Genomic DNA, 23,614 nt, shown 5'->3' on the forward strand with positions numbered 1-23,614 from the left:
GCCCAGCCGAGGCATACAGGGAGGCAGACGGGGACAGGGACCCCGAGCGTGGAGGCAGGAGGGGCCCCAGGTCCCCATCTTTCTCGGAGCTCAGGGGGCTCCCAGCCCCCACAGGGCCACAGATGCTCCAAGCGTCCACCCCTCAGGCTCACGTAGCCCGTGTGTCCCCAAGAAGAGGGACTTGGCTCAGGTCCAGCTGCCCACAGCCCAGAGCCTGCAGCCCCTTTGAAGTCCGGCGGGGGAGTGAGCCCTGAATGGCCTTGGCCACCCGCCCCACTGGGGGACAGAGGTGGACAGAGAGGCCTGAGGGGGGACTTGGTGGGTACAGATAGAGGGAGGCACTTGGGAACAGGGGTTGCTTAGACCACTTGGGGAGGGGAAGCCAGTACCCTGCTTGGTCTGGCCACCTGCCCTCTCTGAGCCTCAGTTTCCTCATTTGTAAAAGGGTGATAATGAGAAGAACTTACTCAGGGTCACGGTAGCGACCAAACACATGTGAACCGTGTGACATCTCGCATGGCCTATGTCACTGCCTGAAAGTGGGCCTCGTTGAAGTTCGAAGACCCACGGCATCCTGTCCAGATGAGTCAGGGCCCTTTCATTTGCAAACGACAGAAACCCATGGAGCAGAGCCAAGTGAAGGGTGTTAATTAACTCATGTAACTGAGCAGTTCATGGGTGGTGCCAGTTTCAGGAATGTATGGATCCAGGACCTCAACCCATGTTCTCAGGAACCATTTTCCCCCTACCCGGCGCTGCTCACCTCTGTGCTATCTTCCCCCTCACAGGTGCCCTTCACATGGTGGCCCCTGGCAGCTCCAGGCCCATGTGTCCTCCCTGTTGAGGGGTCCCAGCAGAGAGAGAGAGCCTTATTCCCAAAAGTTTTAGCAAAAATGCCTATGCAAAGCAGAATTGGCTCTCTGTGGAATTTCTCCTTGGGTCTGCTTCCTTGTTTTCTCCTTTTGCACCAACTTTTAACATAGTCTCCCTCCCTTCACTCCAAAGTAGACTGCATTTCCATAAACAACTCTGGCATTTGCTGTGTGACTTTAAGCAAATCACTTAACCTCCCTGAGCCTGTTTGCTTCTCTACAAAAGGAGCTCCTTATACCTTGTAGACCAGAGTGTTGTGAGACTCCGTGAAATCATGAGTGTGGCACACAATAAATGTGGAATAAATGCATCCCAACAGCCATCCTCCCTTCTACCAGCAATAGCCCCTAATTTTCTCTGGGTGTCTTCCATTTCCGGTGCCTTCCCCATTTCCACTCCCTCAGAGTGGAGCATATGACCCAGGCCTAAGTCAGTCAGCACATGGCATTCTCCTGGCCAGTGATTGGTTAGGGGAGTCTTGTGACCCAAGCTAAGACAATTAGAGTAAGTTTAGGGCTTTTGCTGGCGGTGCTGGGACATTTTGCTCCCCCCACCCCCCAGGATAGGAACTGGAAGGACATGGTCGCTGCAGCTGCCAGAACCATCACCTGACCACAAGGCAGAGGCTGTGAAAATGGAATCAGTGGAGAAATTAGAAGTTGGTAGTGATACTTAAGCCTCTGACTCCAGCCATACCTGAGTTCCAACTACTTTCTCAGCAACAAGGGATCCCATTCTTATACTTCCAGGGACAGCTTTTGGGGCTAGGGACCTCACAATGAGAAGGTTTTAAAACTTAAGTTCAACATCCTCAAAGGTTCCCAAAGTCCAGAAATCTAGTGGCAGAGTTGGGACTGAAACTTAAGCCTCCTCACCTGTATCCCAGTGCTCTTGCCACCAAACTCAGTCCCCTCTCTAGAATTATTGCTCATCAGCTCCAAGACTAATAATACCAAGTAAATAAAGCAAAAGTAAGGAAAAACCAGAAAGATTTCCCTGGGCAGGTGGGTGTTGAGGAGGAAAGTGGAACACTGGGAGGGGATTAGGTAGGAGGGCAGACCCATGTGTCCAGGACAGATGGGTTACCAGCCATAAAGTGTGCACCCAGCTATCTCTAAGGAGCAGTTAGAAGAGGTGGAGGGTGAGGAAAAAGGTGAGTTTCACACATTGGTCACCAGGGGCTCATCACCAGCCTGGGTTGGCCTGATTGTGGTTGGGATTTGGTGGAAATGATAGGCGCCGTGGTTATCCACTAGGAATTTTTTGTGGCAAGTAGAAGAAAGCCTGGCTCGAATTGACCTCACCAATTGGCCTGATGAGATTGACTCATCAGGGAGTAACGTCTTCAGGCATGTTGGATCATGGGATCTGGGTGCTTATACAGCTATCAGGACTCAGTTTTCCTATTTCCATTTCTGTTGACTCTGCTTTCCTCTCTGGAGCCTTCATTCTCAGGCAGCCTCCCTCTACGTGGAAGTCTGCAAAAGCTCCAGGCCTACGTCTTATGGGCTTGACACCATAGTGGACAAAGAGCTTCTCTTTCCTATTAGTTCCACTGAAAGTCTCAGGAAAATGTCTCATTGGCCTAAATCGGGTCATGTGCCCCTCTATCAACCAATGACTGTAGCCAGGGGGATGGGATATAATGATTGGTCAATCCTGGGTCACATGCACATCTAAGACTTCCTAAGTCCCACCTGAGCCACATAGACATTTCAAATCCAGGTGGCGTCATTGGAAGAAGAAGGGGTGGATACTGGCAAGGAAAAACAAAAGAAGTCCTCTATAGATGTTAGAAGGTGGCCGGCAAAATGCTAATAACATTTTTTAAAGTTCTAAAGTCAGGGCTTCCCTGGTGGTGCAGTGGTTGGGAGTCCGCCTGCCAGTGCAGGGGACATGGGTTCAAGCCCTGGTCCTGGAAGATCCCACATGCCACGGAGTGGCTAGGTCCGTGCGCCACAACTACTGAGCCCATGAGCCACAACTACTGAGGCCCGTGCGCCTGGAGCCCGTGCTCCGCAATGGGAGAAGTCACCGCGATGAGAAGCCCGCGCACTGCAACAAAGACCCAATGCAGCCAAAAATAAATAAATTAATAAATTTATTTTTTAAAAAAAAGTCCTAAAGTCAAATACATTTGGGGAATACTAGATTAGGCAAAGAGAAACAAAGGTTTCTCACAGGATCCCTCAGAGCCATGAACTCAGCAAAGTGCACTTGACTCTGCCCAGAGGATTTAGAGAATACACTTTTCCCAAACTCTCCTGAAAGCAGAAGGCTTCCTTGAGAAGCTTCTCTCGGGACTCATGCGCCACACACTGCATTCTGGAAAACAATGGCACTGAATACCACAAACGGCCCGAGCTCTTGCAACAGGCACTGTCGATGCCTTGTCCGTGGCCCTCCTCACCATTTCAGGGCTCACTGGCTCACGCATCTGCCGGCACCTGCCTTCCTCTGCTCCAGGCTTGCTGGGGCCACTGGTGCCCACTGTGCCCACATGAGTGGCAGGCCAGAAGTTCTGGAGAATTAACAGCCCCCCTTTCCCTGGAGCCACCCTCAGTTGGTGAGTAATGGGCGAGGTTGTACAAATACCCCAGCTCCCTCCCCAGGCAGGATGGCTCATACCCACCCACTCCACTAGGCCCCCAGACTGCCCTGGCAGGGCTGTGCCCCAGTTGCCCACATGGGTAACTGGCTCTATAATGCATCCTTTGTTGGCTGCCTTCTCTTTCCTGTCTCACTCCCCTGTCAGTGTTTTTGGGACCACCTCCCAAATAAACTATTTGCACTGGGACCCTTATCTCAAGGACCGCTTCTGAGAGACCCCAAATCAATAGAGCTGTTACCTTCCGATGGCCTTAACAAGCACCCAATTTTCTCCCCAGCAATTCCAGTAAACATTGTCTCTCACTTATCACTAAATCTACCTTTCCTCCAGCAACGGACTTCAAGAAAAAACCTGTTTCTGCTCCCCAGCTGCAGGGATTCCACCTACTGACCGCCCCACTATGCTAAGAACCACAGCCCAGCCCCGTAGACCTCGTTGCCTTGACTCTCTGTCCCTCCTGGCTCATCCGCTGGTGGAAGCAAAGCCACATTCTCTTGCTGATCCAAGAAACACCAGTGGGAAGCTGCTTCGTGCCTCAGGGCACACCCCGCCCCAATCCACCAAGGCAAGGACCCAGAGTCACCTTGGACTTCCCCAAGCCTCGCGGCCCACAGCCAACCCATCACCACGTCCTTTGCTTCTGCCTCCAACATCCCCTTCTACCACCTCGCTCCACGGCCACCGCCACGTCTTCAGCTAGCCCACCACGTCTCCCGTGGATCTCTCTGGGAGCCGCCTCACGGATCCCACCTCAGGGCCCTTGCCTACGTTGCTCCTAAAGCCTGGAGCGCCACGTGCAACTCACCTACTGGGCGCAGACCGACCGGCCCCTCTCAGCCTCCTGTTTACTGCCTCCTAAAGCTGCCCTACTTTTCTGCCTCCATCCACTGCCCCCTTAGGTCTTGGTCTCTCTTCTTATTACAAAATCATTCAGATTTGCAAACACTTGAGAGACACGTATCATACACCTCTGTATCCAACCCTGCTTAATACAAACAAGACATTACACATATCATGGAGGCCCTTCCTGAACTCCTTCCCAGGTATCCTCCCCCTCTGGCCCATGGTAGCCACCCTCCAGAGTTTGATATTCCTCATTCCTTTGCCTATCTTTTTTTTTTCTTTTCTTTTTCTTTTTTTTGGCCGCGACTCACGGCTTGTGGGATCTTAGCTCCCTGACCAGGGATGAAACACATGGCCCATGGCAGTGAAAGCACAGAGTCGTAACCACTGGACTGACTGGGAATTCCGTCCTTTGCCTATCTTACTATCCTTGCATATATGTGTATCCCTGGACAACATGTACAGGCTTTCATGTATTTAGGTTTATATAAATAAAACACTTGCTTTCCTTTTCTTACTCCACCTTCTGCTGGTGATATTTATCGGAGGTGACATGTTGCTCCAGTCCACTGATCTTTCTCTGCTGGTGGGTCTCCACGGTGTCCACTCTCCCAGTGACGGTGTCGGCTGTGTCCCGCTGTCAGCCATTACAGTTTGCCCTGAGCCCCCTGGACCTACCCCTTAGCCCATGTGCTGCTTTGTCCAGGTTTATACCCAGGGATATGCTAGGCAAAGGGACACACCATCTTCAGCTTGACTGATGTCGCTAGGTTATTCTCAGGGTGGTAGCACCAACATGACCTTGTTGGTAAACTGTTTCTGTCCCTCAGCCCAGGCATAAAGGTGCCTCTGCCCTTTTCTATTTCCTCCCAATAAAATGACTTGGACTTCCCTGGTGGTCCAGTGGTTAGGACTCCGCGCTTCCACTGCAGGGGGCGTGGGTTCGATCCCTGGTTGGGGAACTAAGATCCCACATGCCACACATCGGCCAAAAAAAAAACAAAAAAAAAAGACCATGCCATCTGTTGATGTCCAGCTTGTCCAAACCCTTCCCCAGACCTCCCTCCCCCACTTCTCCAACAGGCCTCTCACAACCTCCCTGCCTGGCGCAGCGGCACCTAATACAACACCCAGAGCAAGGGTGCTGGCGGCAATGACTCTGGAGGCCAACAGGCCCAGATCTCAGCCCAGATTTGCCACTGCAAATCACTTTTCCTCTCTGAGCCTGTGTTTCCTCACCTGCAAAATGGGGATACGCACAGTAACTGACAACAGGGGCGTGACAATGAGGAAATAAGCACGGAAATGTGGCAGGCGCTATATAGAGGAGCTGTTGCTATTACCTTTGGAGGCCAGAGGACACCAACAACTTTGCATCCCGCTCAGGACTACTCTAGTTGTATGTGACAGAAACCCCAAATCAAGCTGGTTGAAGAAAACTGGTCATTTATTGGCCCAAGTAACCAGTCTGAGGGGATGTCTCGCTTCAGGTGTGACTAGATCCAGGCATTCTGACACCACCAGGAAGCCAGCCCTGCCCACCTCCAGGCCTTCTCTCTTCCATACTGGCTTCACTCTTGGGATGCTCTCCAGGTGGGGGCTCCAGGACCACATTCTCCCAACTTCACAACTGCCATGAACAAAAAGCTTCTCCTGGGCTTCCCTGGTGGCGCAGTGGTTGAGAGTCCGCCTGCCGATGCAGGGGACACGGGTTCGTGCCCCGGTCCGGGAAGATCCCACATGCTGCGGAGCGGCTGGGCCCGTGAGCCATGACCTCTGAGCCTGCGCGTCCGGAGCCTGTGCTCCGCAACGGGAGAGGCCGCGGCAGTGAGAGGCCCGCGTACCGCAAAAAAAAAAAAAGCTTCTCCTTCCTGACAATTCCTGCTCATGTCCAGCGCTGGGCCTCAGTCTGGCCAGGTTGTCACATGCCCACACGGGGGCCAGTCCCAACGACCAGGGTATCCACCAGACCCTCGTACTCAGAGGGGGGGGTCTTGGAGCAGCAGCAGTAGAACCACTTGGGAGCTCGTTAGGAATGCAGAGTCTCAGGCTACATCCCAGATGGACTGAATCAGAATCTGCATTTTCGCAAAACCCCCAGGTAAGTCATCTCTAAGTCAAGTCTGAAGAGGACTGTGCTGCCCGTTAACTTTTTCAGTTGCTTAGACAATTTTGAAAGTTCTGTTTTATTAAGAACCACAAAAAGTAAGAATTAAGAAAGCCATTTGAGGGACTTCCCTGGTGGCACTGTGGTTAAAAATCTGCCTGCCAATGCAGGGGACACAAGTTCAAGCCCTGGTCTGGGAGGATCCCACATGCCATGGAGCAACCGGGCCTGTGCGCCACAACTACTGAGCCTGCGCTCTAGAGCCCATGCTCCGCAATGAGAAGCCACCGCAATGAGTAACCCCTGCTCTCTGCAACGAGAGAAAGCCCGTGCGCAGCAACAAAGACTCAATGCAGCCAAAAACTAATTAATTTTTTTTTAAAAAGCAAGCCCTTTGAGGTCATCAAGTCCACCCCCTTGTTTTAAAGATGGAGAAACCAGGGGCCAGTGGGGAAGGGTCTTGCTCTAGACGCCCACCCAGCGCTTCCCCACGCCCTGTTCTCCCATCACCTCGGCCGTCGTCTGCCACTTCCAAGGACTAACTCATGAGGAGATGCACCTGAGCCCCAGGAGTGCCAGCTGGGCTCAGAACTGCCTCACTCAGAAGGTGACGTGTCCCAGGCTTCGTTCAGTCACTCACACATACCTGGTCAGGACCCTCGGGAGCACAGAGGGTCTGCAAGGATGGAGACCCATAAACACACACATACACACACACACACACACACGTGCGCACACACACATGCGCACACACATGCGCGCACACACACACACTCAGGACCTTGGACACAGCCCACCCTCACCCTGACTCCGACCCACTGGGCCCCCCAAAGCTAAGAGCACTACGGACCACAGCAGCCTTTATTCTGTTACAGAGCAGGGCTGGGGCCAGGGTGGCTTGTTCTCAGGCTGCATCAGAAGGTGCAGAGTACTGGGGCCACACAGACGGGACCCCGAAGTGACAATAAGTTAGGGGGAAAGTTCTCAGGCTGTCGTCAGGCTGGAGGCGGGGCGGGATGCCGGGTGGGGGCCCACAGAGCCGCTGCCGGCTGCTCAGCTCAGCACTCCCAGGCAAGGCTGGCTCCAGACCCCACGCGGCCTCCCACTGAAACACAGCGGGCCAGGGACAGAGGGAGGGGCACAGGGTCAGGAGGTCGGGGGCGGCCACAGGGGCCCCAGACTCAGAGGAGAGGGCGGGGAGGGCCCGCAGGCCCGGGGCAGGGCCGGGCAGGGCCGGGCCGGGCGCGCCTCTCACCGGGCCTTCAGTGGATCTGCAGATTCTCGTAATCTGGAGCTTCCTCACCCTCCACCTCCTGGGAACTCCGGCCGGCTGCGAGGGAAGGGGGGTTGGTCTTCAGCTGACAGGCCATCCCGCTCTCCTCCAAGGCAGCTCCCCCAGCGTCTGCCCTACCTCCCCCGACACACACCAGGCTCGGTCCTCGCCACGGGCGGCAGCTCCTGAGACACGTTCACGTACTCCCGGCTCCCATCTGTGGGGACAGGTCAAAAGGAGGGACGGCCATACCGAAAGGGGGGCAGGCCACACTGAGGGTGAGAGAGGAGGAGGACACCCAGGCAGAGGGTGAGGAAGCCAGAGAGGGGGCGGTGGGCACCCTCAAGGCCGGAATGAGAGTGAGGATGGGGTGGGGGGGTGCGAGAGTGAGGAGGGAAGGCAGACCCCAGCCACTCACCCAGAGACGCATCCGCGCTCTCCTCACTCTCAGGGACATTCACGTAATCTTCCCCCGACTCCACTGCAGGAAAAGCATTGGCGCCCACGCACTGTTACCCAGACCCCCCGAGGCAGACACCCAGAGGCTCCCAACCGCAGCCCCCAAAGATTTTCGACATAACCAGCCCGAGACTCCTACATGCAGACCCCCAGAGACCATCCCCACTGTCAGCCCCAGAGGGAGGCAGGGAGGGCCGTCCGGACCTGCCACGCGGGTGGCGATGGAGAGAAGTAGGACGACTTGACCAGAATTGATTAGGGGAAACGGAATTGTGGGAGGAGAGACAGCAGGCCCCAGCGTGTCCCCCAGGCCAGGGAGCAGGGACGGGGAGCGGCTCGGGGTGGTGGGGCTGGGCGACACGTGTGTGGAAGGAAACAACACGCGGGGCTGGGCCGAGTCAGAGGCGCCATCAGGCCCGCTGGCCCCTCCTCCTCAGCCAGGCCTGCCCTGACCCCCCTCTCCTGTCCTTGTCCCTTCCTAGCCCCTAGCGCCATTGACGACATCTTATTCTTTCATGTGTTGACTTATTTCTCCCTGAGGATGTGGACAAGGCAGGCTTCAGAGTCAGACTGCCCACGTTCAAGTCCAGCTCCAGCATTAACTAACTGTGCAACCTCAGGCAAGCTACCTAACCGCTCTGGGCCTCAGTTTTCTCATCTGTAAAATAGGGTGAGGAACGGTACCCACCGCACAGGGGTGTTGTGAAAACGGTGAATTAAAATAAGGCCTGTCATACCGTCAGTGCCGCCAAGTTTCTGTTAAATAAATAAATCTTTGTACAGATGGGACAAGTGTGGGGCAGGAGGGGAAGGGACAGGCTCAAAAGCCCCTGGGAATTGTGACGTTTAATATTAATAAGTTAATACACATAAAACTCTTAGTAGGGCATGTAGTAGGCCTTCAATAATGTTAGTTGTTTTAATCACAACTCTGCCTCATTAGATGTGATTATATCAGGGGCACCCAGTAAATATGACGGATGACTGAATGAGTGAATGAATGAATGAAAATAAGCACTTGGACAGATGGTCTGGGGCTCAAGAGAGAGGCCGTGAGTTGAGAATCAGGATGGCACATGAAGCCAGGGTGTGGAAGTCAAGACCCAGAGCAAGTGTAGAGAGGAAGGAGAGGAATGGAACACTGAAGATCACAAGACACTTAGAAAAGCCTCCAACAGGCAGGACGGAACCAAAACGAAGAGAGAAAAGCAGCCCAAAGGAAACTGAAACAACACAGAAAGCAGAAGAAAACTTCCCAAAGAAACTCCCCAAAACACGACCTATAACCTACTTCTCCTTAGAGATTTATGAGATGATACTGCCTTTGTGAGACAAGATAGGAGGCTATGAAAAAGGAACATTCAGAGATGAAGAAAGGGCTTTTGGACAAGAAAGACGAAAGCATAGACTCAAAAGAAGAATAAAGTCAAGGAAATCTTGCAGACAATAAAAGCAAAAGACAAGGAGGGAAGAGAAGAGAAAAGGTAAGGAAATCAGACGATCGGAGCCGGAAGTGCCCCTATCTGAAGGACAGAAGTGCTAGAAAGAGAGAAGCGAGAAAATGGAGGGGGAGCAAACATCCAGGAGGAGAGGGAAGAGCCGAGGGGCCGCAGCACAGAGGGGCGGGGAGTGGTCAGAAGGCCGACTCACTGGAGAAGGCGCTATCTCGGAGGCCAGGGTTGCTGGACGCAGGAGCTGGTGGGACGGCGGCGCCAGTGGCCGGGACGTTGTCAGGAAGCACGACCCTGAGGGGAGCCAAGGAGTGGGTGAGCAAGGAGCCCCGGCCTCAGCTCCCACCTCCCGCCTGGCCACTCACAAGTAGCCCTCGGGATAGTCTTCCTCATCCTCATCTTCGTCCGCATCCTCACAGACTGCCTCTGGGGTGGGTAACGACACAGGGTCAGCGGAGCCCAGGACAGGCCCCAGCCTCCTCCCAACCAGGGCCGCCGGGGCCCCTGACGCACCCTCGTTCTCATAGCTGGCCACACTGTTGGCTGCAGAGAGAGCAGGAGAGGGAGACTGAGCTAGCTCGGAGGGGCCTGTCCTCTGCCTGGCCCCAGCCCCACGGGCCCGGCTCCACGCTTACCACCATCTGAGTCCTGCTGGGAAGACGGCATGCGGGGGGAGCCTCCGGGGGCCTGTGGGGATCTCCTGGGAATCAAAGGTCAGAGGGCAGGCTGGGGTGGGGCTCTGGGGCAAGAGGGATTGCAACAGGGAAACAGGCCCCCAATCCAAGCAGGTGAGGGGGTAAAAAGGGGGATTTGGAGGGGAAGCGGCCACTTACGGGATGCGGAGCAGGTCTGGCTGGCTCTGGAGCAGGTAGGTCACAGGCGGGTAGGAAGTGGCTGGTGGCCAGGAGGCGGCTGTGGCTGAGAAGACAGGACCAAGCTGAAGGAATGACTCCAAAGCTCACGCCCCTACCCTGGACGAGGCCTCGAAGGGCAGACTAACCCACGACACCCCTGTGCCCTGGACAGGCCTGGTGGGGGGGGCACCCATCTCCCTCCCCACCCCCAGCTCAGGTCAAGGCCATGTGGGCAGCCACAGGGGGAAACTGAACAAAGGCACACACTCTCCCACCCACGCCAGGAGATGCTCCCCCTGCGTCCAAGGAAGGTGACCCTCCATGTACTCACGAGGCGGTTTGATCACGATGCTACTTGGGGTCAAACTAGCAGGAGAGACACAGTTTGGGTAAACAGCTGGGAGAGGCCCCAGACCCCATCTCAGTCCCCTGGGGCCCAGCCCTGCACGGGGTATTGAGGGAGACACCCAGGGTGGACGGGGCAGACTCACCCATCGGAGGCAGCAGTGTCATATGAGCCTGGGGAAGAGAGGGCCCGTGAGGCAGGAAAAGGGGGTGACGAGGGCAGAGGGTGATGGAGTATGGGGCTCTCAGCGACTCGAAAGAGTTAAAGAGGGACAAAGGAGTTGGGGCGTGGGGTGAGGATCCCTGTCGGTGTGTCTGAGCACCTGGACACCCCACCAGTACCCACTCACCTGGCAGCTCTCGGCAACGCACACACAATGCCATCAGCAGCACAGCCAAGAGAGGCAGCAGCAGGAGGCCCAGCACAAAGAGGACCAGGCTGCCTGCCTCCATCTGCAGGGGAGAGCGTGGACCGGGCCTAGCTGCTCGCCGCACACCCCTTGGGGACAGAGCAGCAGCGGGGCAAGGGCCAGGCCACAAAGGTACAGGGGCTGAGCGGGCACGAGGCTGGGAGCCTGGTGGGGGGCAGCTGCGCCCTCCTCGGGGGCTCCCTGGGTCTCCTCCCCTCAGCGGGCGTCAGCGCAGGCTCTGGAAGACCCTTGAACCCAGGGCGGTCAGGCCCTGACCTGGAGTCTGGCGCCAGCCACCCCTACACAGACCCTGTGCCCCAGCCCTACCTGCCCCTGGACTCTGCGCCTGCCTCTCCTCAGTGCCTGCCTGCCTGTGGCAGGAAGCTGTGGTGAGCGCCGGGTGAGGGCAGGAAATCATCAGGGCTCAGCTGGCTGCACCCTCCCCCTTCCCACCCCCACCCAGCCAGTGGGGAGGGGGAGGAGGCGGCCTCAGGAGCCGGCCTGGGCCCTCAGGAAGGGTCTGCTGGTCCCCGGGACAAGGGGCAACTCAGACCAGTGGGAGGAGGAAAAGATACTTGCAGGCCAGCCAGCTGCTGTGCCCTCCACAGCGCGGCTCAAGGAGGCGGCAGGGAGGGAGGCCCTGACACCAGGAATTCTGAGGGGCCCAGGGCGTGCCCACCCCACCTCACCCTGGCCGGCCTGCCAAGAAGGGCGGGCTCTCGGGGAGACATGGGCGTAAGCGACTCCCGGTCACACCGAGCCAGCTCACTCCGCCCCCTCATTCACTGGCCCAGAAGGGCAGGGATTTGCCCAAGGGCCCGCAGGAGTGACCCAACAGCCCCTGGGAACCTGGGACTAGAGAGGGGGCGTCCCCTGCAATCCAGGGGTCACTAGCACCCAGAGAGACTCCAGCAGGCACTTGGGGTCTGGCTACAAACTTTATTCAGTTACAAATAGCACCGAGCCCCTGGGGCTGCTCCAGTGGCAGGGGATCCCCCTCCCGGACCCCCAGAATCCCCTCTTGGCCACCTGTGTAGTGTGTAGGAGCTGGAACATGGCCCAAGGCCCCTCCTAGAAAATGGGCCAGCCGAGGATTTGGGCCCGGGCACCTCCTGGGGTGGGCCCAGGGCCAGCTGTGGTAGATGTGCAGGTAGCAAGCGGCGACCCCTCAGATGAGCACACTGGACACGGGGACCCGGGTGGAGCGTCCTCTCTGGGGCACCACAATGCGGTCATCAGCCGGCCTGGCCTCACGCAACAGACCTGTCGGGGAGGGATCAGAGCCAGGGCTGGATGGACAGACAGACACAGGGCCAGGGAGGGGACAAACAGGCACTAGCAAATGGATTGGGCAGCAGAGCCACACAGTGGGGCATCAGCTCGTGGGACAGGGAGACCCGAGGCCGAGGGAGGGGAGGGCTGTGGACTGAGGGCTGCCAGGGACATGGGGCTGGGTGGGCGGATGGATGGACAAGCAGGCAGCATCATGAAGTTAGGCAAGGAGCTGTGGACGGACAGCGGGGAGGCCCGACCGACCCTGCACGTGCAGCTGGGCCCGCCGGCGGTCGCCCTCAATGAAGATGGCAGCGCCCAGGAAGGCCGCGCCGCCCAACGCCCCCATGAAGGCGCAGAGCATGAGCGAGAACTGCAGGGCCCGGAACTCAGACAAGAAGGAGGGGGGCCAGCCTTGGCGGAGGCGGTCGGAGATCTGCAGGTAGACAAGGAAAGAAAAGTCAGGAGAATGGAGAGGAAGCCCCTGAACTCCAGGAGAATGAAGAAGACTTAGGCCTGGACCTTACCGGTAGAAATCTGACAAGACAAAATCGTCCCCACCCAGCTGAGCCTCCGAGGTGAAGGGTGCCTGGCACAGGGGACTCGGATGCCTCACTAGGGTGAGACCCTCTAATCTGGCCTGTGCTCAGGCCACTGGCCGCCAGCCGGTACTGGGAATGTGGGGTCCCCCGAGCCCCATCCCAGGCCCAGCCAAGGGACCGTGCTCACCAAGCCAATCAGGTAGGGGCTCCCAGCGTCACCCAACAGGTGGGACAGCACGATCTGAAAGGCTTCAGCAGTGGAGCGGCGTGTGGGGATCACCACGTACTGGGAGGAAAGAGGGGCAGGAGACAGGGCCAAGGCTCAGCCTAGGCTAAGGTCAGGTGAACCCCAGCTCAGAGGTGTGGCTGGGGTGAAGGGCAGGGCGGGCCTGGGCTACAGGCCCACCTGGGGTTGGACTCTGAAGTCAGTCCAGGGCTGGGTTTTGAAGAAGGGGTGAAGGTCACAGTTCAAGGCAAGTGAGGTCCCCTGCCCCAACTCCCTGCTCCCATCAGCCTCTGGGGTAACCCTGGGCCACCTACTCACCAGCAGAATGTCAGCCACAATGGCCCAGTTCATGGACAGCAGTGTCTCTCCAATAAAAATGAAAATCTGGGGGATGGGAGGTAGGCGGTGAAGGAGGGGGAACAGGGGTGGGGCGTTGGTCTCATCACAAGAAGAGCAAACACATGGAGGGTTCACTAGGTACCAGGCCCATCTATTAACTCATTTAACCCTCACAACACCCCTAGGAGACAGTTGCTACTTTTATTCCCACTTTACAGAAGATGAAACTGAGCACAGAGAGGTTAAGTCACTTGCCCAATGTCACACAGCTAAGAATGGCCAGAGCTGAGATTCAAACCCAGGCATTCCCACTCCAGAGTTGGCTCTGACCCTAGTCCTGCCCCAGTGCACCATTCCTCCAACCTGGACCCAGAACACCCCCTTAGACACCTGCTGGCTACTCACATAGGTGGCCACGATGCTACCACGGGCACAGGCGAGGGACAGGAAGAGGAAGGGTGAAGAGCCCAGGAGGCCAGCAGCACAAACCAGCGGGTCAGCCCGGGGGTTGGAGCGGCGGAGTCGGCGGCTGATCTCCACGCCCAGGCCCACACCCAGGACCCCGGTGAGGCAGGTGATGAGCCCAAAGATGAGGCTGGGGGGAAGGGGAGGGGCAAGGGGGCTAGCCTCACCCCCATGGCCCAGAGAGAACGATCGTCCATCCCGGCCACCCTCACAACCCAGGTCTATCCAGGCACAGCACCCCATGGTTCACAAGAGGAAGGCACCTATTCCCAGACTAGGAAACTGAGACTCTGGGAGAGGAAGTAGCTTGTGGAGTCAGGATTCACACTCTCCTTGCCTGAGTCTGAATCACAGACTCTCTCCACTTCATCCCCTGCCACCTGCAGGGCTACCCAGACCAGACCCCATCTGGGTACCTGTCAGAGGAAGAGCAGGAGTCTCCAGGAAGGCAGGGGGGGGTCTCCCCCAAGACCACACGGGAACGCAGCAAGAAAGCAGGAGCCCAAAGAGCCAGGGAGCCCGTGACAAAGGCCACAGCAGTGAAACCAAGGGAAGACAGGATGAAACTAGGACTGCAGACAATTAGGAGGGAGGAAGTTAGACTCCACTGAGGTATCGGTGTCAGAGACCTCTCTTCTCCTCTCTGGCTTATTTTAATAGTCAGGGCACTGAGTCTGGAAGCTGTACTGGCCTCCAGGATCTGGGCCTGTAATTCAAGCAGTTGCCATAAGGGGGCAGTGGCGACAGAATTCCTGGCCTTAGGGTAGGGCCAGCTGACAGAAAGCAGAACAAAGACCACACCCATGTAAATCTCAAACTAGACCTCAGGGCCTCCCTGGGGGCCTCAGATGTTGGGTTAGGATGGAACTGAACTCACTTTCTTGCCAGAGCCCTCAGATCTTCCCACCACGAGGTGGGGTTCAGGGGTGGTGAGTGTGAGTGGCGCTCCACAGCTCCCCTTGGTGGCTCCCGTACTACCAGGAACAGCAGCACAACAGCCAGCACTCCTAGACCTGGTGTCACCTGGGGAAAGGGTGGGCTTCAAGAAAGGCACAGACGGGGAGACACTCAACCCTGGGGGCTGGGAGAAAGTGAGGGTGTATAAAAGCAACTCAGGCCCCAAGACCTCAAACACCCAGTGAGTGCCTGCTCAAGGAAGCTGAACCTGTGGTTGAGGGGAGGGGGTGACTGCCACTAGGAAGTGTTTCTGTTTCTGCAAGCCTAACTGCTCCCTCTTTAGCAACAGCACCCTAATTTTCTTTTGGGAAACCACTCCCCCATTTCTCTCAACCCATGTGGTTCAAATAGGGTGGGACTTGTAACCCAGACTTCGCCAAGAGTAATGTTAAACCTCCCAGGCCTCAGTGATTGAGTCAGTGCCAGCATGTGACCCGCGTTCATCTAATCAGACACCGCCCAGGGCTACTGCTCAAGGATCCAGGGCGCTGAAGTTTCTAAACGGGAAGATAAACACGTGGAGCTTTCACTTGCTTGAGAAGGAAGATAACAGAGGAGAGTAGAGCTGAGAAAAGGATGATCAAATTCCTGTGACACTGCGGGAGTCCTGCATCCAGCTTTACCTGAAGCTCACCCTGGGACTTTCCATTATGAGAGCCAATACAGTCCCATTTGGGGGTTTACAGTCGTACAATGGGCTTCTATCACCTGCAATCACGAGTTTTACCTAGCACGTGGCCTCGCAGTGAGGGCAGCTAGGCTGCCTGTAGGCTTGGCAGAGTGAGCACTGCCTTCAAAAGGGGGAGTCAGTGAGTGCACTGCTAACTTTTCCCCAGGCCGTGACACGACTCACCCGCAGAGCCCAGTGCCAGTCCCCGGCCACATCCTTCACTTTGGAGCCTGCAATGTAACCCAGACCACTGTGGGAAGGGGGTGGGGGAGGAGAAGAGACGGCTGGTCAGTCCCGTTCCAGGCAAGGCCCTTCTGCCTCCCCACCAGGCCCGAGGTCCACTCACCTGCCCACAGGGATGGCAAAGTAGAACACGCTGAGCATCCGACTCCGCTGGTCTGCCACGAAGAGGTCAGCGATGAGGGTGGGCGCGATGGTGGAGTAACTGGCCTCCCCGACCCCCACCAGGCCCCGGGTCAGGAGGAGCAGCCAGAATCGCTGGGGAACGAGATATGGGGCAGGTGGCACCCCGCCCTGCAGCCAGCCTCCCAGCCTCCCTCACCAGCCAGCTCTGGAGAGGTGGCAGGGATGGCAGGAGAGGCCTGGGTTTTAGAACCAAACCAAACTGAGCTTGAATCGTGGCTCCACTACTTACTAGCTGTGACTCTGAGAAAACAACTTAACCTCTCTGAGCCTCAGTTTCCTTATCTGCAAAAGGGGGATAATAACAACTTGTTCCCATACCTATTGTGAGAACTGGACAACAAAAGGTCTGTTCATTACCTTGCACCCAGTAGGTACGAAATAAATCTTTATTTCTATCTTGTCCAAACCACCCAAGACACCCCAACAGTGAATAGTGATCTTAGGCGGGGGGTTATTTGTCTACCAGGGACACCAAAGCTAATAGCAAGGCACAATCACCCAAGGAGAGTGTGTAGTGTCCAGGGCTGAGGAGACAGAGTCCCAGGTCAGAAAGTGAGAACAGACAGAGGTGATTTCAAAGGAGCAAAGAAGCAACAGCCAGGGAGACAGGATGGAAACCGGAAGAGGGGGTCACAGAAGTTAGAAGAGAGTTTTCGGAAGGAAGAAGTAGGTCAACAGAGCCAGAGGCTCCCAGGAGATCCAGCGAGAACAGGACTAGGAAGTAGGAGCTACAGCTAGCAACTGACAGGGCACTGCTGACTTTGGCAACGGAGGGACGGGGGAAGGTTAGCCAGCAGTGCTCAAGCGGGGAGTGGGAGGAGAGGAAGTGCAGGCAAAATGAGAGCCTCGCCCCAGCTGCTCCTTCACCCAGACTGGAGCTCCCCTCTGTGGAAATCTGACTAGGAAGAGGAAGACGGACAGAGGGCAGTCCTGGTAAGGTCTTTCCTGTGATAGAGAAATGTGTGTGTTTAGGTGTGCAGTGGAAGGAGGAGATGATGGACAGAAGAAGGTTCTGGAAGAAAAGGGGAGAAGATGGGGTGGGCAGATAACTCAGGCAAACAGGGAACAGAAGACGGCATGGACCAAGGGAACGGCCCAGTCTGCAATGACAAGTTCCCCGGGCCCAGTCTGCAATGACTCCAAAGAGCAGCAGCAAAGACTGATGGGGGAGTCAGGGTTGGGGGGAGGAGAGGGCGGGGGGGAGGGCAGAAGCAGGAGCCAGTGTGGGACCTCACCTCTCTGGGGATGAAGGACGACCCCAGTGTCACCAGGGACCAGAAGGCAATGCCCCCGCACATGAGGTACTTCCGATTGTACCTGTCACCCAGGTAGCCAAACACAGGTGCCAACACCATGTAACTGGAGATGAACACTGGGGGGAAGCAGAGAGTCACAGCCCAGCCCCAGTACCCCTAGCCCACCCCCAAACCAGCTCAGGGAGGGCGAAGGGGGGCAGGAATAACTCCCAACCCTGAAACTATCAGAGCTTCCTGCAAGCGGGAGTGGGGGGAGGTAGTAGTTGTCCAGCTCCACCTCCAATGCTCTTCAAATCTTCCATCGTAGAATGGATGGCCCAGCTGACTCATGCCTTCCTCCTACCCTGGTCTGCAACGCACTTATCTGATCTAGCCTCTCCCTACCCCTCCAACTTCATGCTTATCCACTTTCCCTCTCTGTACCCCAATGGCCCAACTGCCAAGTTCAATACCACCTTAAGGCTTTGGGCACCTGCTGTCCTCTCTGGAATTGTCTCTCCTCTCCCCTGAACTCCACAACCTTGGCTCCTTCACCCTCAGCTCAGAAACCTTCCCAACCACCACATATCCAGTCTCTCTCTATCACAGCTACTCTGTCTTCTTTTACATAACAGTTATTTCTATAGAAAATTATCTCATTATTAGTTTAGGTTTTCAGGGACTGTTGCCCCCCTCATGCACAGCAAAATGTTGGTTCCAGGAAGACAGGACTATATTGGCCATGACTGTGTCTCCATCACTTAACACACTGCCAAGCACAAAACAGGTGCTCAACAAACATGTGTTGAATGAAAACGTGAAGAGGTTGCCGAGAAAGACCTGGGTTTTTTTTTGTTCTTTTTTTTTTGCTGAGCCACGGGGCATGTGGGATCTTAGTTACAGGACCAGGGATTGAACCCCCGCCCCCTGCATTGGGAGCACAGAGTCTTAATCACTGGACTGCCAGGGAAGTCCCAGACCTATTTCTTCTCTAACTCAACAACTCTTTAGAGATTTGCAGACCTGGACCTATGATCCCATTCTCATTCCATTAAACTTTGGCTTAAATAACTCCAGTTCCTTGGTGGCCTGGAGTGGAGCAAAGAACACTGCAAGACCTGGTTTCAAACTCCTCTTCTGCCTCGAACTTGTTGTGTGACCCTAGGCAAGTCTTAACTCCTCTCCAAGCCTCAGTTTCTTTATAAAAATGTAGATGATACTACCTACTTTCTCTATAAAACAAGAATAATAACTCCTTGTATGATAAAGGATTAGAAGACAATGGGGGTAAAACGTCTTGCGAAATTCTTTGGATGTTATCAGTACTTCCTCCAGGGCCTGGCACATGGTAGGTGCTCAGAAATGAAGGAAGGAGGGAAGGAAGGAGGGAAGGAAGGACAATAGGACTTGGCCTTGGCTTTGCCTTTCCCATAAATCCCAAAGTTCTGAACAAGTAAAACTCACCTCCTCCCCTTCTAGACACCCTCTTCTGCCATTATTTACTGGGCGCCTACCATTTTCCAATACTGTACTATGCACTTCACAGACATTATCTCATTTAATCCTCACATCAGCCCTATGAGGTGAGCCGGGGTTATTACCAGCTCCAGCTCACAGACAAGGAAAGTGAGGCTTAGAGAGGTTGAGGGCCTTGCCTACCATCACATTAAGTGAAAAGCTGGTATATAAACCCAGGTCTGTCTTAACTGTTATACAAAACCGACTCCCTCTTTAAATCTCTTTAAATGTGGTGTCCTAATCGAACAGGACAGCCTCAGGGCAGAGCCATGGCCATCTCCTCCCCTAGCTCAGACACCAGACCTCCCAAAAATAAGGCCCCAGGCACGCCAGCGTGTGGTCCCAACTGGGGTAGAACAGAAAGAAGAGGTGCGGTGTGCCCAGGAGGGGCCTCCACTCACCCGTCTGGATAAGGCCAGAGCTACTGTCTCCGATGTCGAAAAACTGCTCAATGTCCGGAAGGACGCCTGGGAAGGAGAAGACTCAGGATGGGCTGGCCGAGGCAGCCCCACCTTCGGGACCCCGCTCCCATCCCCCTTTCTAACTCGCTCCCAGAAGTCAGTACCAGCCACGGTGAAGCGGTCCATGTAGTTCAGGAGGTTGATGTAGCACAGCACGGCCACTATGAGAGCCGAACGGCCCGAAGACAAGCCCGTGATGCGCTGCAGTCCCTCCCGGTCTGGGACTTCGGGATCCTCGGACTTCGGGTTCCCCATGGACCCAGGCAACCCCGGGGTGCCGGGCGCAGGCCCGTCGTCCGTGTCATCCGCCTGGCTGAGGAAGGGCGCGGTGTCGGACCCGGACATGGTCCCGGGGGCCGCGCCCGCCCGCGCTACGGTCCCACCGACGATCCCACCTGCGAGGGGAGGAGGCTGGAGAAAGGAGGATGGAGGGAACCCAGGCGAGGGAAGTGCGCTCGGACACCGAGAGGAGCTTGCCCCGAAGCACAGATCACGGGGGATGGAACCCGGGCTCTATCATGCGTCCCCGCCCCGGCAGACACACCGCGCGGAGGGACGAGTGGAACTCCGGTGAGATCAGAGACAGGAACGGGTTGAGGAGAGTCCGATCCCCCGCCCCCTCCCGGTTGAGGTCACCCCTCACCCCGGGTAGGAGCCCACCGCATTCGCGGTTGGTCAGCCCCAGCGCCGCACCACCGCCACCGCCATGTTGTCTAAGAGCCGGTCATGTGACACTGGAGCAGGGGCGGGGGCGGTGGACGCCACTGCGGGCCGGCCCCTGACGCGACTACGGAGGCCGCGCGCGCCCCTGCGGTTTGGCCGACGTTCCCGCGTCACGTGACTGTGGCCGGTCGCCACGGTCCTCGGCTGCGTTCCCGCCGTGACAGCCGACCTAAAGGTGTCTGGGTGAGCTGTTACAGTCCCTCCCACTCTGAATCTCGGCTTCCTTATCTGCGACGCTGCTTGGCAGACTTCTTACTGAACGAGATCAAACGAGATAATGGAACCTTAAAAGATTCTGGAAATACAGTAGTACTGTAAATATCTCTAAACGTGCCAACAGACAGTTGTGTTTTTAAAAATTTATTTATATGTATTTTTTGGCTGTGTTGGGTCTTCGTTGCTGCGCGCAGGCTTTCTCTAGTTGCAGCGAGCGGGGGCCCCTGTTCATTAAGGTGCGCGAGCTTCTCATTGCAGTGGCTTCTCTTGTTCAGGAGCACTGGCTCAGTAGTTGTGGCTCGCAGGCTCTAGAACGCAGGCTCAGTAGTTGTGGCGCACGGGCTTAGTTGCTCCATGACATGTGGGATCCTCCCAGACCAGGGATCAAACCCGTGTGCCCTGCATTGGCAGGCAGATTCTTAACCACTGCGCCATCAGGGAAGTCCCAACAGACAGTTCTTACTCTTTTCCCCACGGTGTCCGGTTGGGGCTTCATACGTGCTCAGTAAGTGTTGGATGAATGAATGAATGGTGAACAGTGGCCCCCGTCCCTACCCTTCGGATTCCCCAATCCAGCTGAGCTTTCCCTGCAGACGTTTAAGAAAGTGTCCCCAGACCCCACCGGCCGCGTCTGGAGCCAGTTTTTCCTCACCTCCAACTTGCGCCCTCTGATGGTCTCACTTGGAACAGCCAGGGGCTAAGGAAACTCCTAGCCATGGACGGGGCTCGACCACAGAGCCCTGGCACCAAAACAGCTTTGTTCCTGAGTGCCTCGCCGCCCCAATCGCCAAGCTACAGCTAATAAACATACACTCTAAGTAAAGTTAGTGTAGTTCTATGCAAAGGCAGCTTCAAGACCCCTCTTCCAACCAGACCTCTTAAGTCCCCCTGCCGAAATTCTAGAGTCTCATGTTCTTGGGACCCCCGCAAGAGGCCTTATCAGAAACTCTTGAGTCACTGTCCTGCTTGGCGTTGCCCCAGGAGTACTTCACGTTTCAGAACCTTAAGCCTGGTCTCCCTTTAGGGTCTAAAGGAAAGAGATGGAGAGGAATTTCAGATTGTAGTCACTGAATTTCCTCAGTACTATTGAGCAGCTACTATATGCCTGACATTGTGCTGGGTGTCAGGCAACTGCAGATTTACCTACCCTCATAGAGCTTAGCTGAAGGAGCTTTTGCATGCAAAAGGTGCACCTGTGAAATGAAAAGGCAAGCCACTGATTGGAAGGAAGCATTTGCAAAGCATGTATCTGACAAAGGACTTCTATCCAGATGTATAAAGAACTCTTAAAACTCAGTAAGACAAAAACACAATTTTTTAAGTGGGCAAAAGATTTGAACAGACATCTCACAAAAGAAGATATACGCATAGCACAGGGAGATCAGCTCGGTGCTTTGCGACCACCTAGAGGGGGGATGAGGAGGGTGGGAGGAAGATGCAAGAGGGAGGGGATATGGGGATATACGTATGCATATAGCTGATTCAGTTTGTTATACAGCAGAAACTAACACGACACTGTAAAGGAATTATACTCCAATAAAGATGTTAAAAAAAGATATATGAATGGCCAACAAGTATATGACACCATTGGTCATTATGGAAGATAGAATTAAAAACACATTAAGATACAACTATACTAGAATAGCTTAAAAAAATAAACGCACTGGGACTTCCCTGGCAGTCCGGTGGTTAAGACCCTGCACTTCCACTGCAGCGGGCATGTGTTCGATCCCTGGGTGGGAAATAAGATCCTGCATGCCGCAAGTCGTGGCCTAAATAAAGAAATAAATACCCTGATAAAGTACTGGAAATGATATGAATGTTTGTGGGAATGCAAAGAGTACAGCTACTTTGAGAAACAATTAGGCAGTTTCTTTAAAAATTAAACATACAGGGCTTCCCTGGTGGCACAGTGATTAAGAATCCTCCTGCCAATGCAGGGGACACGAGTTTGAGCCCTGGTCCGGGAAGATCCCACATGCCACAACTACTGAGCCTGCGTGCCACAACTACTGAAGCCTGTGTGCCTAGAGCCCATGCTCCACAACATGAGAAGCCACCGCAATGAGAAGCCTGTGCACAGCAACGAAGAGTAGCCCCCGCTCGCCACAACTAGAGAAAGCCCGCACGCAGCAACGAAGACCCAACGCAGCCAAAAATAAATAAATTAAATAAATTAAAAAAAAAATTAAACATACACTTCCCATATGACCCAGCAACTCCACTACTAGGTATCTATCAACAAAAAATGAAAACATATCCAAACAAAAGCCTGTATGTGAATGTCCATAGAAGCATTATTCATCATAGCCAAAAAAATGGAAAAAAACCCATGTATCCATCGACAGGTGAATAGTATATTCATACAGTGGAACACTGCTCAATGATACATACAGTATGGGTAAATCTCATAAACACTATGCTAAGTGAGAGACCCCAGACACAAAAGACTGCATACTGTATTATTCCATTCATATAAAATACAGAAAAGGCAAAACTAATGTGACAGAAAGCAGATTAGTGGTTGCCTGGGGCCAGGGGGAGGAGGAGGTACAAAGAGGCACCAGGAAACGTCTGCAGGACTGTGGACATTTACTAAAACTCATTGAACTGTAGACTTAAAATGAGTGAATGCTGAGGCATGTAAATTAAATTCCATTAAGCTAAAAAAAAATTAAAAATCTGTAGTCCAAACACAGTACCTCTGGACATTAATGAAAATAAAACTTTCTGGTTATAAAGACAAATATTTTAATGCTAATTGGTTTTGGCAAATGGGAAAAATATTTGGTCCTTCCCCAAGTATAGGTGACATTTATTTATTTATTTATTTATTTATTTATGGCCACGCCTGCATGTCATGCAGGATCTTAGTTCCCCCGCCAGGGATCGAACCTGTGCCCCCTGCAGTGAAAGTGCTGAGTCCTAACCACTGGACCACCAGGGAATTCCCCCAGGTGCCTTTTTTTTTTTTTTTTTTGGCTGAGTCAGGTCTTAGTTGTGGTCCACGGGATCTTTATTGAGGCATGCAGGATCTTTTCGTTATGGCACGCAGTCTGGGTTTCTCTCTAGTTGTGGCGCTCGGGTTTCTCTCTAGTTGTGGCGCTCGGGCTTCTCTCTAGTTGTGGCGTGCGGGTTTTCTCTCTTTCACCCGTGTGCGTGGGTTCCAGGGCGCATGGACGCTGTAGTTTGTGGCATGTGGGCTCTCCCCGTTGAGGCACACAAGCTCAATAGTTGTGGTGCGAGGACCTAGTTGCGCCACGGCATATGGGATCTTAGTTCCCTGACCAGGGATCGAACCAGCGTCCCCTGCATTGAAAGGCAGATTCTTTACCACT

At 54.8% G+C, this 23,614-nt stretch overlaps 2 protein-coding genes across 20 annotated transcripts in view; both read right to left on the reverse strand.

Annotated features, from left to right (window-relative positions):
- The window catches only part of LAT (linker for activation of T cells), a 237,997-nt gene extending 225,991 nt beyond the window's left edge, over nucleotides 1-12,006 (reverse strand). For 2 of the 12 annotated variants that reach the window (XM_049699375.1, XM_049699374.1), the window contains exons 1-10: nucleotides 11,167-12,006; nucleotides 10,963-10,990; nucleotides 10,803-10,837; nucleotides 10,451-10,535; nucleotides 10,253-10,317; nucleotides 9,983-10,160; nucleotides 9,817-9,911; nucleotides 8,126-8,188; nucleotides 7,862-7,924; nucleotides 7,690-7,764 (exon numbers count right to left, since the gene is read on the reverse strand). In XM_049699375.1, the coding sequence (XP_049555332.1) occupies nucleotides 7,697-7,764; nucleotides 7,862-7,924; nucleotides 8,126-8,188; nucleotides 9,817-9,911; nucleotides 9,983-10,160; nucleotides 10,253-10,317; nucleotides 10,451-10,535; nucleotides 10,803-10,837; nucleotides 10,963-10,990; nucleotides 11,167-11,269 (783 nt within the window). In that variant the 5' untranslated portion in view covers nucleotides 11,270-12,006 and the 3' untranslated portion in view covers nucleotides 7,690-7,696. Of the gene's footprint in view, nucleotides 1-5,756; nucleotides 6,018-6,143; nucleotides 6,406-6,643; nucleotides 7,765-7,845; nucleotides 7,925-8,125; nucleotides 8,189-9,816; nucleotides 9,912-9,982; nucleotides 10,161-10,252; nucleotides 10,318-10,450; nucleotides 10,536-10,802; nucleotides 10,838-10,962; nucleotides 10,991-11,166 lie in introns of those variants that run through there. The other 10 variants (XM_033426071.2, XM_033426077.2, XM_033426072.2 and 7 more) reach the window with 10 other exon arrangements.
- A 145-nt stretch (nucleotides 12,007-12,151) lies between these two features.
- On the reverse strand, nucleotides 12,152-20,131 carry SPNS1 (SPNS lysolipid transporter 1, lysophospholipid). Of its 8 annotated transcripts, none has more exons than XM_033426067.2 (13): nucleotides 19,981-20,131; nucleotides 19,442-19,646; nucleotides 19,278-19,343; nucleotides 17,359-17,495; nucleotides 16,044-16,195; nucleotides 15,881-15,947; nucleotides 14,948-15,093; nucleotides 14,487-14,642; nucleotides 14,011-14,200; nucleotides 13,585-13,650; nucleotides 13,228-13,326; nucleotides 12,763-12,934; nucleotides 12,152-12,489 (listed from the first exon to the last, which is right to left on the reverse strand). In XM_033426067.2, exons 2-13 carry the CDS (start codon nucleotides 19,590-19,592, stop codon nucleotides 12,395-12,397), a joined length of 1,497 nt encoding a protein of 498 aa, XP_033281958.1. In that variant the 5' UTR covers nucleotides 19,593-19,646; nucleotides 19,981-20,131; the 3' UTR covers nucleotides 12,152-12,394. The 8 variants fall into 8 exon arrangements, with proteins under 8 accessions (XP_033281958.1, XP_049555325.1, XP_033281952.1 ...); XM_049699368.1 differs by having other exon boundaries at nucleotides 19,442-19,650; nucleotides 19,981-20,091; XM_033426061.2 differs by having other exon boundaries at nucleotides 19,442-19,732; nucleotides 19,981-20,090.
- Nucleotides 20,132-23,614: the final 3,483 nt, after the last annotated feature.

Source organism: Orcinus orca, chromosome 16 (assembly GCF_937001465.1).
Source record: "Orcinus orca chromosome 16, mOrcOrc1.1, whole genome shotgun sequence".
Taxonomy (NCBI): domain Eukaryota; kingdom Metazoa; phylum Chordata; class Mammalia; order Artiodactyla; family Delphinidae; genus Orcinus; species Orcinus orca.